The sequence below is a fragment of the Tinamus guttatus genome, unplaced genomic scaffold (genome assembly GCF_059628265.1).
Source record: "Tinamus guttatus ecotype Peru unplaced genomic scaffold, ASM5962826v1 Tinamus_guttatus_pri_ptg000549l, whole genome shotgun sequence".
Lineage (NCBI taxonomy): Eukaryota > Metazoa > Chordata > Aves > Tinamiformes > Tinamidae > Tinamus > Tinamus guttatus.
Genome location: NW_028289083.1, coordinates 206,455 through 224,418, shown reverse-complemented (window position 1 = coordinate 224,418; position 17,964 = coordinate 206,455). Strand labels below are relative to the sequence as shown.

At 34.0% G+C, this 17,964-nt stretch overlaps 1 protein-coding gene across 1 annotated transcript in view; it reads right to left on the bottom strand.

Annotated features, from left to right (window-relative positions):
• The window catches only part of WDR70 (WD repeat domain 70), a 126,373-nt gene that overhangs the window by 82,969 nt on the left and 25,440 nt on the right, over positions 1 to 17,964 (bottom strand). Inside the window, exons 6-8 of the mRNA XM_088534385.1 lie at positions 11,760 to 11,819; positions 6,579 to 6,712; positions 1,206 to 1,359 (exon numbers count right to left, since the gene is read on the bottom strand). Coding sequence (XP_088390511.1) covers positions 1,206 to 1,359; positions 6,579 to 6,712; positions 11,760 to 11,819 — 348 coding nt within the window. The remainder of the gene's footprint in view (positions 1 to 1,205; positions 1,360 to 6,578; positions 6,713 to 11,759; positions 11,820 to 17,964) is intronic.

The following is a 17,964-nucleotide window of genomic DNA, read 5'->3' as shown; positions in this document are numbered from 1 at the left end:
ATGAGCTTTTCCAAGAAACAACCACAACAAAAAATCTGTTAATCAAGAATGAGACAGTACAAATTCAATGACAAAGGAAACTATATTAGCATTCTTAGTGCAAACTGAGGAAGTACCCAAGGTAGACTTAACTTAGGTGAGTTTTCAGGCATATTCCTTTCAGATGGAAATATTAGAATTTAAAATTTCATGCAAATATAAGAGATGACTATTACAATGACTTAGAAGATAAAATACTTTCATCCATTGTCTTTTCATCTGACATAGAGGGACATGTTCATCGACTACATTTAAACTACAAGAGGAGTGGAAACTACATCTGCAACTCTGCAATATTTAATTTTGGTTTAAGTACATACACAGACACAACACTGAAGAGTTAATGAGAAAATATAAAAAAATACAAAAGACTTATAAAACAAAAAAAGAAAAACAAAAACAAACAAAAAGACATCACACTTTTTGTCTGTAGTATCACCAAAATTTCAAAAGTTCACAAGAGAAAGAAAATCTATATTATTTTTAAATAAGCAAGAGCAGATGTTACCATTTGATGATTTTATATATATATATATACACACTACTAGCCAAAAGAAATAGTAATCTGACAAGAACTTTTGCTTTGGGCAGAATACTATTTAGACTAGTTATTTGGCAATGTACTTTACAAGTAATAAATAAATCAACTTTATTATCCTTTTGAGCATTAGATTTTATCACTACTTTTTAGGCTATTAATCTGTTTATAAAACTGACCTGAATTAAACCATTTATGCTTGATGTGATCAAAACCCAATCAACAGCTGTTACAATTTTTCAAAATGATGGGTCAAATTATGAGCTCTCCATTTCCACTTTTAACCACTAATAAAAACATGTGCATTTTAGCTTATTAGTCTTGTACATTCATGGCTTGGACAGAGGCAAAACTGGCAAGGGACATACAATTTCTAAAGAAGAGGGTAAACAAAAGCAAGTGATTACATCAGATCAATAGTTTCTCATTTTTGCTTTGGTTTGTTGGACAGGGGTAGGGAGATATATATAATAAAAATTACCAGCTATCTTTAAAAAGTTGAATTTTATCATAGAATCACAGAAAGGTTAGTTGTAAAAGATCTTCTTTTCAGATTCAAGGTCAGCCTCCAGCACAACCTCCTACTCAAAGCACCGTGTATTGTAATTCAGCTCACTCCTTTCTTTACCTTGGTATTTGTCATATCCACAATGTACTGATCTCCTTTTATGCATTCCATTACAGGGAAACCATCTCTGTCAAGAACTTTTGCCTGTGAGTTACCAGAGACAACAAGAATAACATCTCCTGTGCTGCTATACTGTAGGGATTTGATCTGGTGGCTGGAGAGAGGAGGGAAAAAGAAAAAAAAAAAGGGAGAGAAGTGTTTCAGTCAAATTCAGTTCCTAAGCTCAGTTTTTTTAAACAAAGCCATTATTAAAATAAAAAAGGTCAACAGTAAGATAATATATGGTAGAAATTGGCCCATACACATTTCTATGCCATAAATAAGAAAAAAAAAAATCTCATATCAAAGCTTTTTATTTTTCCTTGTGTGTCTAATGCTACTTTCCTCAGAGCATATAAAGCAATAATATTTACAAAGTTGGCAACTAAAATGTCATTTCTGGCAAATGTATTTAAAAATGCTCCTGTATTTCCAAAAAAAGAAGGATGTGTCACAGATTCAGCTATTTATCACTGAATTTTTTTCCTATCTCCAAAAAATCAACCTTTATATTGATAGAAATCTATAAATTCCTTAAAAAACAACAACAAAAAAACCCTCAATTGTACAACAGAAAATTAGTCATCTGTCAGCATTCTTCCATATTTTTCTATATTCAGGTTTACAGTTTCATCAAATACGTGATGTTAACCATACTATCACCTTGGAAAACTGGATACCATATAACAATTTGCCCAGTCTTTCAACAGGTTAGATCTAACAGCTCATCTGCTGTAAGGGCTTTCTTATGTACACAGCATCCACACAGAAGACAAATCTTAAAGCAAATGAACTCCCAAGCAAAGTGTGTCATAGATTCAGCTCCACAAGACCAACCCTTTTTTTATTTTCTTAAAAGCAGCATCTGAATTTATAGTAGGCTTTCCAACCTGTAAAACTACTATCTCATGCATTTTCCCTTATGTTTGCCTATTTGAAAGGCATGTAAGATGCATCAAAAGCCTTAAAAGAGACAAAATCGTTTTTTCCACATCCCCAAGATCAGATTGGATCATCAGAATTTGTTCTCTTTAATTAAACTGAATTTATCATGTTTGGAAGACCCAACCCATTCATACCAAACCATACAGCCGCAACAAGGAAGGTTTCACAAGACTGTTGAAACAGGAAGATCAACCAATTCCCTTGGCAATGGAAAGCTGTAGCAAACTAAATCACAAAAATGACTTCAATCCCATCATACAACAAGGATTAACAGACCACTATCAGTATACAATAGCTCTTGTGGATCTTATCATTAAATTTGTAATTGAAAACACCTTTCTAAAAAATGGGAACCACAAATTTCATGTGTGTCTACAAACACTTCAAAAGAAGCACTGACCTTTCAATTCAAAAGAAAGATCAAGAAAAAGACCTCAAAAAAACCAAAAGGATCACAAAACCCAAACACAAATTTTAATTCAATTGTATTAACATACAGTCCAATTTCTGTGTTGATTTGCTGACTTTCACAGCAAGAAGTAGAGAAGTCAAAGACTAGACTATATTCCGGGTGGAGGAAACTGTTTCCCAGCTGTCACCCAGAAAGATGAATGAATGTAATGAAACTTTTATGAAGTTTCTTGTAACTATCCTTTCTGAGGTAATTTCTTAAATATTTTTAACTGTCATTCAGCTATCAAAAGTAAAATTTTTCAAACATATAGAATCTACATATTGTTTTGATAAAATTGGGAAACCCTGGTAATACATAGTGCCAGCTATTGTCTGAAATTCACTATAATAACTGCAAAGCAAGAAGAGTATTAAGCAGCAACTTTCTTATGAGAAAAATCATATTACATTACTTTTACTATTTAAATCAATGCAAAGTGAGCAACATGGACCTTAAGAAATAATGGTTCAATTTTCTTATATTTTAGCATTAATTTTATCAAAAGAAAAATTATTATTTCTTCTCAAGTTTCATAACATCTGAAGTGCCAACCCTTTGCAATAAAATGTAGAAAACATAACAAAACTGATCAATTTCTGAAACAGAGCAATTTTTTGCCCCATAGGAAAGTGGCTTCCATATCGTAGTACAATATTTTCAAAAGAATTATTAATTTAAAGATTAGCAACAACAAAAAAAAATCAACATAAACTATTGTATACTAACTGTAGCCAAATGATCAAGAAGGTTTCTGTCAGATACATTAACATTCAGATGATCAACAAAACTTCAAGCGTGCAACTTGCAACTTATTCGTTCAACATTTTATGGGTTATAGGGTAAGACTTTGATTGCCTCAGCGGTAGCTATCATCTGTTAAATCTCTCCTCAGTCTATAAATTACTGCACAAAATACATTAAACACTGTAACACATATTTGCAAAGTTCAGCATTGACCATAGTAAACTAAGCATAAGTTTCTCATTCAAAGAATTTCTGGCAAAACTGATTGTATTATGATTCAAAAGCCAAAAATTGCTTCAAGCACCCTATTATGTAATGTGAACTGGCAGCCAAATTGGCCAAAGTATTATAAACTCTGAATTTTGAGGAAAGGAGACTTTCAAATCTGGGAATTTTTAAAATAGATCAGAGGCAATGACTGCAAAAGCATCAACCTGGGCCTCAAGAACAAAAATGGACACTTGCACAGGAGAGGGGAATGAAGGCCAGTGGCATTAAGTTCAAAGAAAACACTGAAAAAGATAAAAAGGAACCTGCAAGAGACAGGGAACAGTATCTGAATTCCAGACTGATCTCTGCAGACAACCAACCAATCTACCCTAAAGAATTCATCAGATTCACCCTTAGAGCAACAAATAAATACCGAGCAGGTGTATCTCCAAGCACTCTTTCTGTTCCACATGATCCGTATATTGCTCAAAATTATTTTGCCCAGATCTGACTCAGGACTAAGTGCTTACTTAGTTGTATTTCTCCTACTGCAATACTGAAATTCTCAGAAGAAAATATGCAACATCTCCAAAGTACAGACATTTTTTTAATGTCAAGACTTGATAATCAAAAACAAGAGATTTTTAAAGATTGTTTTTGTTTGATGTATGACTCATGTATGAAGAAAATTAAGCCACAAAGTCAAATAGCCTGCCATAAAAAAAACACCTCTGAATCTATAAGACAAGGTCAGTCGATTGACTGGTTTTTCTTACAAAACTCTGTTCTGGACACTAAAACACATAAATTAAAACTACAAAGTAAAATGTTCTTAACATCATTAGACTGTCTCTTTTTTTTATATCTGTTTCATATCTGTCTGCACACTCTTATCTTTACATTAGATATACACCCAACTTCCTTGTACCAGGGAACAGCACCTGATTTTGCAGGATGGGCACAATGGGAACATCAATCTAGCAGTTACTGAAATCTGTCAGGTGAAAAAACTAGTCTGAGAGGAAAGAAAAAAAAAAAAAAAAGAAATTTCACAGCCTTTAGTTAAAGAAAGAAAAAAAGGGGGTGGGGTGTAACTGTGCAATGCAGCTTTTAAAATGACATGCAGAAATTGGTTCCATAAGAAGGATATTTGTATGGCCCCAGAAGTTACTGCTTTTCAGATGTTTATTGGAGTATAATCAAAAGTGAGGTTCTGTGTTTAAGAACTGAGGAGGCAGTTCTTAAAGAAAAGAGATTTGCTTCTTATTAATGTTATAACAAAAGTCTTAGGAAACCTACAGAAAAAAAAAAAAAAAAAAAAAAAAGCTCACTTTAAGCCTAAATGCCTTCGATTAGTGCTATTAAAGCTGTCAAACCTGCAACACAATACTTTCTGCCAGGACCTAAAGAACAGAGCTACACACAATGGCAAAACTTGGACAGGCAAAGAACTCCTTCACATGTAACAAAAGTTGGCTTTAAGCTTGCCTTTAACAAAAGTCAAAGGTCTAGTTTGAAGATACTAGTTTTACCGTTCTCCCCCAGTTTTTTTCAACATTTTAAATCCAAGGAGAAATTAAGACAGTAATTTGATATTAGGCTACAAAATGAATCCTGGACAATATGACAACATGGGATTTTTCCTCAGGGATTTTATCCATAGAGTGAAATTATATTTATAGCTCCAGAGTTGGATTTCTGCTAAAACTTAAAGCTTCCAAACCAGAACTCCTCAGAATTCTTCTAAATTAAGGTCTGTGAATGCTAGCAGTCCCTGCAATCAAATAATATATACATATATATATAGAGAGAGTATATATATATATATAGTATATAAGTGTTTTTATATACACAGTGTATATATATATTATATATAGACACACAGAGGCAGGGTTATGTAATACCCCTCAGTGTTCACCACAGGCTTCCATGTTAGTATGACAGAATCTTTTTAATTAGCAGAATTATGGTTCTCTTTGCATTTACAAAATGATACAGAAAAGGCATTTGGCTGACATTCTCATTCTATCTTTCCAACCTGTGCAAAATTCACCTTCTCTTTACGACAAAAAGATTAAAAACTAGCATTTTAAGACTGCTTGTTACAGGCAGTTGTTTCAATCTCTTTCAAACATGCAAGGCATCTTACAACTAATACCACATTAGTTACCCATAAGAAGGTATGTTTAGAAAAATTTTTGCTATTAACTTATTATTAGCTAGTTATTATTAGCTAGTTAGCTTTGCACAAGACACAGCTTTTTGAAGGAGTCCCATCTTCCAGTTCTCTAGAATAAGTAATTATTCAATAGAGTGTGTTAAATTACCATTGAGTAGCAGTCTCTAACCAAGACTCCAATATTTTTAAAAATGTTTAGTATATTTAAACACACAGACACACACATATATATTTGCATATATATATATAAACACACATAGTACCATAGTTTTTGTTTGTTTGTAAGACAATACATCTGAGATTTTCCCCTTGCCACATAGCAGCCTCAGTTATCACTGCAGTGCAAGGGACAAGCCCTTCCAGATCATTGGTTCTTTGTCTCAGTAACACTGGTATATCCTACAGAAATCTTATTCTTTCTGTAGGCTCTCAACAACTACTCAGCTGGTACTCCTTCTCCTCTTTAACTCTCTGCAAGTAGAATACAAATGAAAAGGGTACTCTATTAACAGTGACTACAAACATGAACACCAACCTGCGTCTCTGACTGATATACTATTAAAAAAAAAATCCATTTGCAAATTCACCTGTAGCTTTCCAACAGGGAAAGCAAAGAAGTTTTGGGGAAAAAATGAGGAAAAGATATGAAATTCTTAGGCTCTCATTCCATTTACCTCAATTATAACGGGAGGTAAAAGCTTTCAAACAAACTATCTTAAAGAGTTTACTGAATTCTATTAGGCATTGCTTAGGCACAAACATAGGCCTTATCTGAGGTTGGAAAGACTGTCTTAATGCATACCATTCACAAGGCTGGAGTGACCGAAAAGCCTGGAGAGAGGCATCCATTCCAGCAAAATCCCAAAATCTCACATCATAGTCATAGCCACCAGTTACCAAACGGGCACCTGAAGGATCCAAACCCAAGGCAGAAACCTATACAGGAGAGAGCAGAGGAAAAAAAAATGCAAGTTTTTATTTTCTACAGTTCTTTATATGTCACCCAAATATTATTAAATCACAAAAAAATATTAACTATGTTAAATTGTTCCTTCTGCCCACCAGCTGTCCTTTGTTTCCAAGTTTTCTTGTACAATGTCTCAGTGTCCGAATACTTGAGACGGGGGAGTGAGAAGTGGAAATTACATCATCTGAATTCAGCACTGAAGACAGCAGAGAAGTTAATTTACACTCTCTGCTTTCTAACGGTCATTGCTCTATTCATCCACTATTGCTCTATTCAGATAATGCTTTATTTTTCTGAAGAAAATTGTACTCTAGATTCGGCTCAATATTGTAAGTGGCATTTCATTTTCATTAGTTTTAAGATTTCACACTAGTGTATCTAAAGCAGCTCTGCAAGCACAGTGTTAAATCTGCCAGTAGGACGGGGCAGGAGAGGCAAGTGAACATTTCATGCTCTCATCTGTTATCCTCAAATCATTAAAAGTATGAGTTTATTGAAGTGGAACGCTTAGAAAAGTTGTATTTTATATTTCTATTTATATAATTCTATTACAGTAGTATTTAAATCATTCTCTGGTAGAAACTTAGTAACAGTATAGACCATCTCTCCTCCCATTTGTCCTCAAAAAGATCTCTTTTCAGATTCATAAAAATACTACCTACCTGCATTAATTTGAAATATCAGCACAAAATTAGCTAAGGCTAAGTAATTTGTATGACTAACTTTCCAGAACTGCACTTTTTAGAAAGCAATGAAAAAAAAATATAGAAGAAATAAAGTAAGAACAGTTTTATAGTTACCAAAAGTTAACCCTAACCTGCAAATGTTAAAACAGCTGAAAGTTCTTAGGAGAATTTAAAACTTGCATGGAATTCATGTTTACGTTTCAACTCCCATTATTAAATTTAACGTCCATGGTAGAGCATGGATAAATTCTAGACTCTAATCAGAGGATGGTTTTGATCTTGGATCAAAAACCCGGGTCATCCCTGTATTAGACAGATGATCATCAGCCTCAGAAACCTTCTCATCAGAAAGTAGACATTTTACAGCACAAGAAAATAAAGTTACATGTTCTAGAGAATGCCTGGAAATGAAGAGCCAGAAAGTCCTCAAGAAACAACAAGTTATACTCCACCTTAAATGCTTTGACTTACGGACAATGGTATTACTACAGAATGAATCAGTGTTTCCAAGCACTAGAACTACTCAAGCAAAACTTGCATTTTAGCATTTTCTCCAAACAAAGAACGCAAAAATCTTTTTCTTTTTCCAGCAATCCATCTGTCAGTCACAGTTGGATTAATCTACCTAGAAATGATTTGTGCAGACCCACTATTTTGAACCTGATACCTTTGGAAAAATATTAAAAGTGTCAGTTTTCAGGTTAAACAAAGGTGTTTTTAACCTATTGACACTTTGTCCGAACAGTCCAGAGCCCTGAAGACCCTCTCTCTTCTCCTATATTATCTTCATAACAAACTTCTTCCCTCAGAACTTATAGGATATCATGGCTATAAGGCTAGGACTGCAGAATTTGGAAAAATTAGGCCCGTTATTTTCAAGTACTTTTAAGTAACTTGTATTAAAAATTCCAGATGTTCAACTCTGAAAATTAGAATAATTTGCATATAAGGATGGTGCTTGGTATGCATCTGTTCTGTATGGACAAAAAGTACTGACACATAAAAGTACCACGAAAAAGAAAATCTCTCAAAGATTTATCAGATATTCTGGATGAGATGGACAATTTGTGTTGCTAAAATCAAAACTGAATTAAAATTAACCTGAATAAGCACGGAAATCTTTTAAGTTTTCTATTTTTCAAGTTTCACAGAGAAGACATTCACATAAGTATTCCTTATTCTATCACAAACTGATTTCCAGTCAGTTACTACCCGAGGCTCAGCCTGCTCTTCATGCTGATATCACCCTATAGCCCAGGCTTGCCCTGTTTTCTTGCCCTGTTTTGTTTCAGAGTCATTCACTTGCGGCAAGTGGCATCTTTTTTTTAACATCTAAAAAATCCTTTTCTTCTAAAGGACACAAAGGATCATCAGATGTATTAATCCAGTGCACCTCTCCCAAACCTAGTTGGCATTTTTAGACACACAGTTTTTATATATTTACGAATGTACTCAACATTTTTCTTTTACTTTCTCAAATCAAATGCTTAAATGTATTACTGCTTTATACTAGGCCTAAGAATGAATTAAACTACAGTTATGAGTGCATCACTATGACAAATTTGCTTTAGGGGCAGAGCAAAATGCAACCACTTACATATTTCCACAAGAGAGAGTAGGGAAAAAAATTCATTTCATTTGGGATTTCTAACACATGGAAACACTGAGCATCTCCAGGTTAACCACACATTCATGTAACAGATTCAAGCATTTGATTCTACAGGTACTACAAGCTGAAGCACACTGCTAGGAGCAGTCAGAAAGCACCCTGCTCAGAATATCTCTGATTCTGCATTCTTTCTCATACTTACCTATATGTCTAGACTGTCACAAGAAAACAAATATATATATCCCTGAAGTTTCATTGGGAACAGTAACTCCTATTACACTGTATGAGCAAGACAACTGGGAAATTAATCAGGTTTCTGGAAACACTCTCCAGCTTGGGAAATCTTTTCTGATACTTTTCAGCTGCACAGGAATACAGTCATCATCAACCCAAGATCATTAGATTGAAGAGGTACAGATGGGATATAAAAGTTTAGCTGAAGTGCATGTATATCATGAAAAGACTGTACTTTTAAAACACCGGGATAAAAAGAAAAAAAAAAAAGATAACAAGACACCTACTTCCTCCCATCCTTAGGTAACTGTCATTTTACTGTGCACCTACATGTCTGACTAGTTTTATTATTTAGAAAAGAAGGAAGAAGGACAGACCTTTTATAGAAGAGCTATTTCTTTTCCAAAGGTCTGTTTCATGCACTGGATCTAGCCTAATCTAACTGTACTATATATATCCATGCTATAATTCACCTCTGCTCTAGGTGATGACAGCTGCATCCCCATGCAGTCAAAATACCTCAGAAGTCCTGCGAAACTTTAACTCCTCCTTTTACAAAGCCTTTTAACTAGAAATGATATAAGGTTATACTTTTAGAAACCACACAAATAAAGAATATGCATTAAAACATATAGTAGAAGCATTCCTCAGTTTGGATATGGGTAGTAGCATGCGTCTGAACAAGTTGGGTCTTCAAAACTAAGAAAAACAGTCTCACTGTTAGTGATTGACCTTTGTATTGTGTTTCTATACTTGATGTCTTCCTGAAGTACACCTGCAAACCTACACAAAAATCTCATCATCAAGGGTCAAGAAAATGTTCTGTAACTCAAAACAATTAGTAAAAGAAAGCAAATATGATTATACTATTCACACGGAAAACAGGAAACCAGTGGTTGTGCAAAGGAATTGAAGGCACACACACAAAAAAAAATCTACTTTTTCTCTTTACAATGCAATACTACGCGTCTTTCATGCTTTCTAAAATTTAATTTTTTAAAAAAATTATGTTTTCAAACCACAATGATTGGCCATGTAGAATGATTTTCATAAATATATCATCCTTGCTGTTTCTTTCCATTCCTACTAAAAATATTCTAAAAAAATACTTCTTATAGCTAAGTTAAACCTCTGGAAAGTTTTATAAAATGTGTATAAATAGTAATAAATAAAACTTGAATTACTAAATTGATGCTTAATGTTTTAGTTTGTTATAGTATCAAAAATCTTACTAACTTTACTACTGAAAAGTCATATTTTACTGATTGTTGAATTATTTGAAACAATTATTATATTAATTGCACAAAATATAAATTGAATCTAGATATTTATTTCATTCCAGAGAATGCATGTTGTCAGTCAGATCACACACACATACAGAGAAGTTGAACTTGTGTTAGAAGATGAGATTACTCATACAAAAATAGTAGTTTTGAGTCAGAGAGTTGCTTCTTTGAAAGAAAGTGGAGAAACAAGGTTGTAAATGTAAAAAGGGTAGAATCAAAGACAAGGAAGACCGAGGCTTCAGGAAATACAGAATGGCTTATATGAAGCACTTAATTTCAAAAAGATGTACAAAAGAGCAAAGGTTAATATTTGCAATGAAATGTTATGCCAGATAGAGCATCTATAACAGATTCTATAAGACATATCAAATACTGATATATCAAGATATATCAAAACAGATTAAAAAATGAAGTTTTTGCAGATATAGATCTGGAGATATAGAAAGAACAAGTCTGACATTACAATATACCGCTGTTAGCTTAGTTTAGAGCCACAAATAGTGGCTCTAAAAAAAAACAGTCAAAATGAATCAATAATATATCAATATAATTAGGCTCTATCCTAATCCCTTTTTCCTCTTTGAAGTATTGAAAGAATTGAAACCTACCTTATTTCCCACTAAATTTAACATAGCGTTATAATTTACATTCTAATGTACTGTCAATTACTATTTCAGGCTCCCATTACGTCTATTACTGAAAAGCCTCTTCCCACTGTGAAATTCTTTTTATTGCATATTTATAAACTGAATAGAAAGGGAGAAAAAGCATCACTTAAAATCACAATTTCTTTCAAAAACTAATTCTAAAACTTTTCAAAAGCTAACTTGCTTTAGGGGAGTATTGCTTTTAATTGGCTTGCAGCTCAAGTTTTTCCCAGACACCCATGCAACATTCTGAAAAGCTTTGATTTGTTGGGGTTTTCTTCCACTATGCGACACGTTTTGCAACCTCTGTAAACACAACCTTCACACAGAAACTAAGCTTTTTGATCATACATTCAGACTTCCAGTTGTCTAGCTATACAAACTTTAGTTTTCTCCCACTGCATTTAAGTTTTGCTACAGCAGCATTAAGCAAGTTCAGAGAAATAAGTTTGCAGAAAGAAAAAAATATATATATGTGCACACACACACACACACATATATATGTATACACACACACACACATATATATATATATAATGCATGTTATGACTTACTGTTTTTGTCCCATGTTGAAGAGTGATTTCATGAGAATCTGGAATTTTCTTTACAGGGTTCTGGAAAAAAAAAAAAAAAAAGAAAAAGAGGAAAATCCACCTCCATGAACGCAGTACTACAACCCAAGAAAACAAAAAATCTCTCCCACGGCATATATATAAAGCTAAGAAATGTTTTGCTTACATTAGCGAAAATATGAGAAGAGGGGATAAGAAATGACAATGGTATGAAATCCCAATTCTTATTTCCATGGATAGATCCCAAGAAATACAAGGAATAGTTTAAAATACAAGCGTCTTAATAAGGAAGAAAACCAGTAAGAGATTTCTATTTTTTTTCTCTTTAGAAAAGACATTACAATTTTATCTGCTTTGTAATCACAAATATCTATATTGATTCTGAATTGAGATTTCATCAAATGATCATATTATGCAATGACTTTTCAAATAAAAAGAATCTATGAAGTTAAAGTGATAGGGCTTTTCTACATGATAAGTTTTATATCTTATATATGTATTTTATATATATCTTATATATCTTATCAAAAATCATTGATCTTCAACCCTCTTCCACTTCTTTGTTTATCTCCAGCTCTAATTAGGATTCAAGATTACCGCTTCAGTGGTAAGAGGTGAAACAACATAATTCAGTGTATTTCACAGTGTACTGAACAGTAACATACAAATGAAAGGCAATTATAGCTTAAAACTGGCAACTGTAACAACTGCATTAAAAAAACAAAAACAGTTAAATTAGAAACCAAAGCATTTCAGTGAGTCCAAGGTTTTACAAAGGTTACTTGAATAATTATTTCATCCAAACTCTCATTCGTCTGACACTGCCAGGTTTCCTCAAACACAATCAATCATTTTGATGCCAAACGTCTTGTTCATCATCATCTGTTGTCAAAGTTGCATTTTAAAATAATTTTAAAGCACTCTTTACAATAAAACCTTCAAATCTTTTTTGACTCAGACTGCCAATTCCTTTCCATTTTTTGCTCTTGCTACAGAAAATCTTTAAAGGACCAGGTCAGCATCTTGAAAACTCTTTTTTTTTTTTTTTCTCCCCAGTTCTATCAGCTTCATATCCATGACAAAACTGCAAATTTCACTAACTTTGATTAGTCCAACCTACATTTCTCAGTTTACTCTTATCATTAAGGAGGACTCTGATTCTCCAACCAAATATACAGCACTTTTCAGCTTCCTCACACATACAGGGAGTACAGAAGACTCACATCCACTGCGCTCACCTTTGCAGCATGCATGCAAGTGCTGGAAAGGAAACTCTGGGGGCATCTGAAAGATTTCCATGCTACTAAGTAACTAAATTTTCATGAGACTGTGGTACATGCAAGTGTGAAAAGATAACAGCAAAACTTTAAACAGCTGCATGTGACATTATATTGCAAAGCGCAGCTCACATGACATCAAGAGCTGTTTCTATTGGTTTACAAGTTGGGAAACAGGAGTAACTCAAAATTCTCAGCTACAGCTATGATTATGAAATAAATTTTTGTACAAACCACACTACAAAGCACTTAAAGAAAGTTACAGTTCTATTACCAATGAAGCTTTCCATGACTGATCATTCCTTGCACTATAAATTTGTATTTGTTCTTTGGAGATGCCAAGAACTGCTCAACAGCTTTTGACCATACTTGCCGTCTAAGGACATTTTATAAAAATGTAAAGAAGCATGAAAAGAAAACATGCAAACAGTTTCAAATATTTATGCTGTTGTCACCCACAAGAAAGGATGTACCACTTCTGTGAATCAAAGTTTTTCTCAGAAACTTTATCCACTGCTGGAAGAAGAAAGAGCATTTGGGCCCACTCATCTTAATCATCCCAAAATTGACTAATTCACATTCCAATTCACAAAGGAAATTTGTAAATTGCATTCCAAATATGCACAGATTATGTCAGCTTAATTACCCTTTTAATAATTCAGCAAAACAAAAAAACACCTAATGAATATGTGAACTTCAAATAGAGTAGATGAGACCATCTTTCCAGACAAAGAAGAGTGTTAACAACAGTAAGTGACCAGATTGACTGTTTTCAGCCAGCTGTTTTATGCTTCTTGGCTAATTCCAAATTAACTAGTGATTTTTAGGGATGATTTTTCCTAATATATCACTGAATTACTAAAAATAGCACTTAAACTTAAGTACACAAAACAATACTTTTCACAAAACTGCTTTAGATTAATAAACAAAATGCACTAGAACAAACTTGTCTAGCTTTAATTGCTAGCTACTTCAGATGGCAATAACAACAGGAATGAACATATTCTGCCACCTGATAAATCTATGCGGGCCTGAAAGCTGGATATTTGGAGAGCACTATCTGTGCAACATTTCCCAGTGTCCAAGGGATTCCTGATGGTTAAAGTAACTGTTTAGACTGTTCAAAACAAAATTCAAGATAACAACCTCCAAGAATATAGCTTGGCATAACCTGTTAGAAATTAACCACACATTTAAAGTATCTTATTCTATTTCAGTAACTCTGAACTTCCTAAATTACAAGGGATACTATAAATATCTATAACCTGCAAGAATGCATGCCTATAAACACACACACACCACATTTTTTCACACTCTCAAGAAAAAACATTGTTAAAATGCTTTATATTGTTTTGAACTGGAAATTTGACTAGCTGAAAATACAAAGTTTAGCACGGTGTTCATGTATGTCCAAGTATCCCAGCTGCAACTTGGATTTCAGATGCCAGTTTATATTACATTGATTTTTACCTTTCTGCTAATGCTACTCTGAAAAATTTGCATCACAATTAAAAAAAGGCAATAGGACCTAACAGGTTTTTTTTAAACATATCAGAACAAAGTTTGCATGCTAAATTTCTCTTTCCAGTTGAGCAAGAAATAAAAGAACTAGCTTTGGTTTAACATATCTCCTTATATTTTAACAAAACTTGTGAGCTCCTTTGTTTCCACAAGATTAATGTTTTAAATCTGTAAAACAGTGTATTCTAGCAGTCTGCAGTTCTACCCAAAAATGAAAAGCAAGTCCTACCTTTTAAATAATTTCTGCAGAGACATTCTGCAAGTCAGGAATCACATCTGCAGTTTTTAGTAATTCCAGTCCTAGCTCCTGTGCCTTCCATTCACTATGTCACTGTCTCCAAATACTCCCTCTAGAGTAATTTCCTTATTCTTTCTCAGCCAATACTCAGAAAATACAGACTAAAACTGAGTCCCCAAAACACCTTCCATTAAACAACATCAGAGGGATTAACATACAATTAAAAAATTCTTCAGCCATAACCATCTGCTACCCTTGCTAACAGATTTACCATTTTGGAAGTCTAAGAAATTAGACTATGATCACTGGCTTATATTGATAAAAGCAAAGTCTATGAAAAACAAAAAATAGATTCCACAAGAGCAAAACAAAGCACAGGACAGAGAGATAACTCTATTGATCTCTCAAACTACAAACTGAGCTTGCAAAGAAAGACAATACATATTCACATCATCCGGATCTGATATTGGTGGAGAAAAACAAATAAATGCAGTAAATCCATCATCTAGAACACAACCTCTTCTAAAAGTAAGTATAATAATAAAAAAGACATATCAGAAAGGGAATCAAATATTGCTCTGTTCACAGAGGTTTTTCCTGTATTTTATAAGTGGAAACAGTCCTATGTAGAAGGTGCTTGAAAACCGCATGCATCTTTACGACCCAGATTTTAAAGGGGGCAGTTTCTGAGCATCCATAATACAATAGGAGGCAGCAAGATTATACCTGTGTCTAGAATTGTCCTTAGATCCCTGTAGAGAGGGTCCTGCCTTCCTTTAGGGTTTCAAGATCATAAGCCACTCTGGAAGCAAATAAATTTCCTTTTCTGGCTGTCTCCGGCCCTCCTTTGAACTCTCCTGAGCCTCTGACCTGCTGCAGTAGAGCTGCACTATAGCCCAACCCAAGGCACATGGCCCAAGCCTTGTCTCTCCAGCCCATTACGCTAAATGTGAGCGCATCTTCAGCTCTGGGAATAGATTAAAGAAGGCTACTTACAGTAGATACATTAAGCACTACACTAAAAAAAACCTTTCAGTGGACTTCGTCCAGGAGAAATGTGTAAGCACTCATTTCACAGCCTTTGGGGTCCCTGCTTTGGCATATTTACCCTGGAGATGATATTGTCCGTCCATAGAGATAAGTGAGAAAAAGGTGATGTGAGCTACTCTTTACCAAGAATTCTCCACTTCAGGTGAAACAGAGGCTTTCATGAAGCTTGTATCATAGGGATTAACTGACACCCAAGATGGATGACGGATGTCTCCCTTTAAGATCTGAGGTGTGTTAAAGACTTCAATCTAGCTTCTTCCACTCCACAAAGACCAACTTGAAGTAAATTCCCCACCGTTTTTCCATACAAGGGGCCTTAAATTTTAGACTCACACAGACTGACAATGCTGAAATTTTCATTGTGACTAGTCAAGAACAATTTTCTATTTTCTTCTCCAACACAGTTTCAAAAAAACAGGTGCAATTTTAAAAAAAAAGTAACCAAGCGTAGCAGAAATACTTAAAGACAAAACTATAATGCATTCTAATAAGAATGTTTATACTGTAAATAATTATGTCAATCTTAAAAGAAAATGCTCTTCTTAAGAAGAAAACACATGGGCAGAAAACTCATCAATAATTTCAACAGAAAGATTAAGTTCTAAGATGGCAATTGCCAAACCGGAAAGGCACAACACTGGAAGCGTCAAAACTACAGGCTAATCCAATTAGTGAAATGCTTTAAATAATTTTTATTTTACCAGTGCCACAGCAAAGCTACTGACATTTGTTGTTGCTTGCTAATTTATGTGGCAAATGTGTTCAGTTTATATGTAAAAACATCTCTCTCAAATATCACCTTAAATTCAGCCCTTATTCTTCTCTTTCAGGGCGAAGAGATCAGCAGAAGTCCAACAAACTTAACATGGCACTTGCACAACTCCCTGCCTTGCACTTCAGTTCTGAGCCACAGGCACTCAGTTCTTTCTTACCTCCAACTTTGAAAGACACTGCATACATGTAACTCAAGAAAATTCAACAGACAATATTCTCGATGATGAACAGAGAGAATAGAACCTTACACACTGAGTCTGCAATGGTATCAAAAGAGGGGTAAAAGTAGGAAGAAAATATTTCAGAGAACTGGAAAAATAAATTGCTTAATTCTTACTAGACTAGTACTATATTTTAAGCCTAGTGAAATTTTCCAGGAAAGCAGTGACATCTTAGCACAGTAATGAGAGTTTTAATTGATTTTTTATATCTATATTTGAAATCTCTTTTGCAAACAACTGCACATAAATACCCATGCTTTGTTCCGCAAATTGCTCCTCCTGCAATGATTAAGACTGTATGACCTTTAAAGTAGACAGTTGACCTGAATCATGATTTTTTTACTATTTTTCTCCATAACCTAAGTGAAAATAAATTCTAAAATTTATACTTAGGCTGTACAGGAGTACACTTGAGAGAAAGATGCAGTAGAAAAAAACATATATATCAATGTGAGAAATAGACAAAATGTTGTTTTCCAGCAACACGAAGAGAGATGTTTTCTGCTTTATAGGAATGCATTATCCACAAACTTGCAAGCAGAAGGAAGTAACCAGATTTAAGAGACATTTGAACAACTTTTAATTTCCTCTCTTTTAGGCGTTAAGTGTTGACAGATGTATACTGATGCATGTTATTAAGTTTGGTTTGGCCTAGATTCATGTAAGTTTAGATATCAGATGCATCTAAACAAATAAAACAGTTACTTCAGACTTCCTATACAGCCCTCAAGAAGGGGCAGATAAATCGAAAAAAAGAATCAGTGTATCAACAAAGGGAATCATCTAGAGAATTCTCCCTCTTCATGAGCTATTCAGGGAGTATAAGGCAATTAAATTCCTAACATAGGTGCCTTGATTAGGTTAGATGGATCAAGGCATATGTGTGTTTATCATCTAAAAAATTGGTCTCAAAAAGATAAAGAAGAACAGTATGAAAAGCAGGAAGATAAACGCAAACACTGTTACAAATCATTTTTGGCTGATGTTCCCATGATACACCCACAATATCTGTTACTCTTGGAAAAACAGATAATTCATAACTCCATGACAAATGCAGAAAATCTTCAGAATCAACTGAAATGCTAAGAGGGCCCTGTAGAATACTA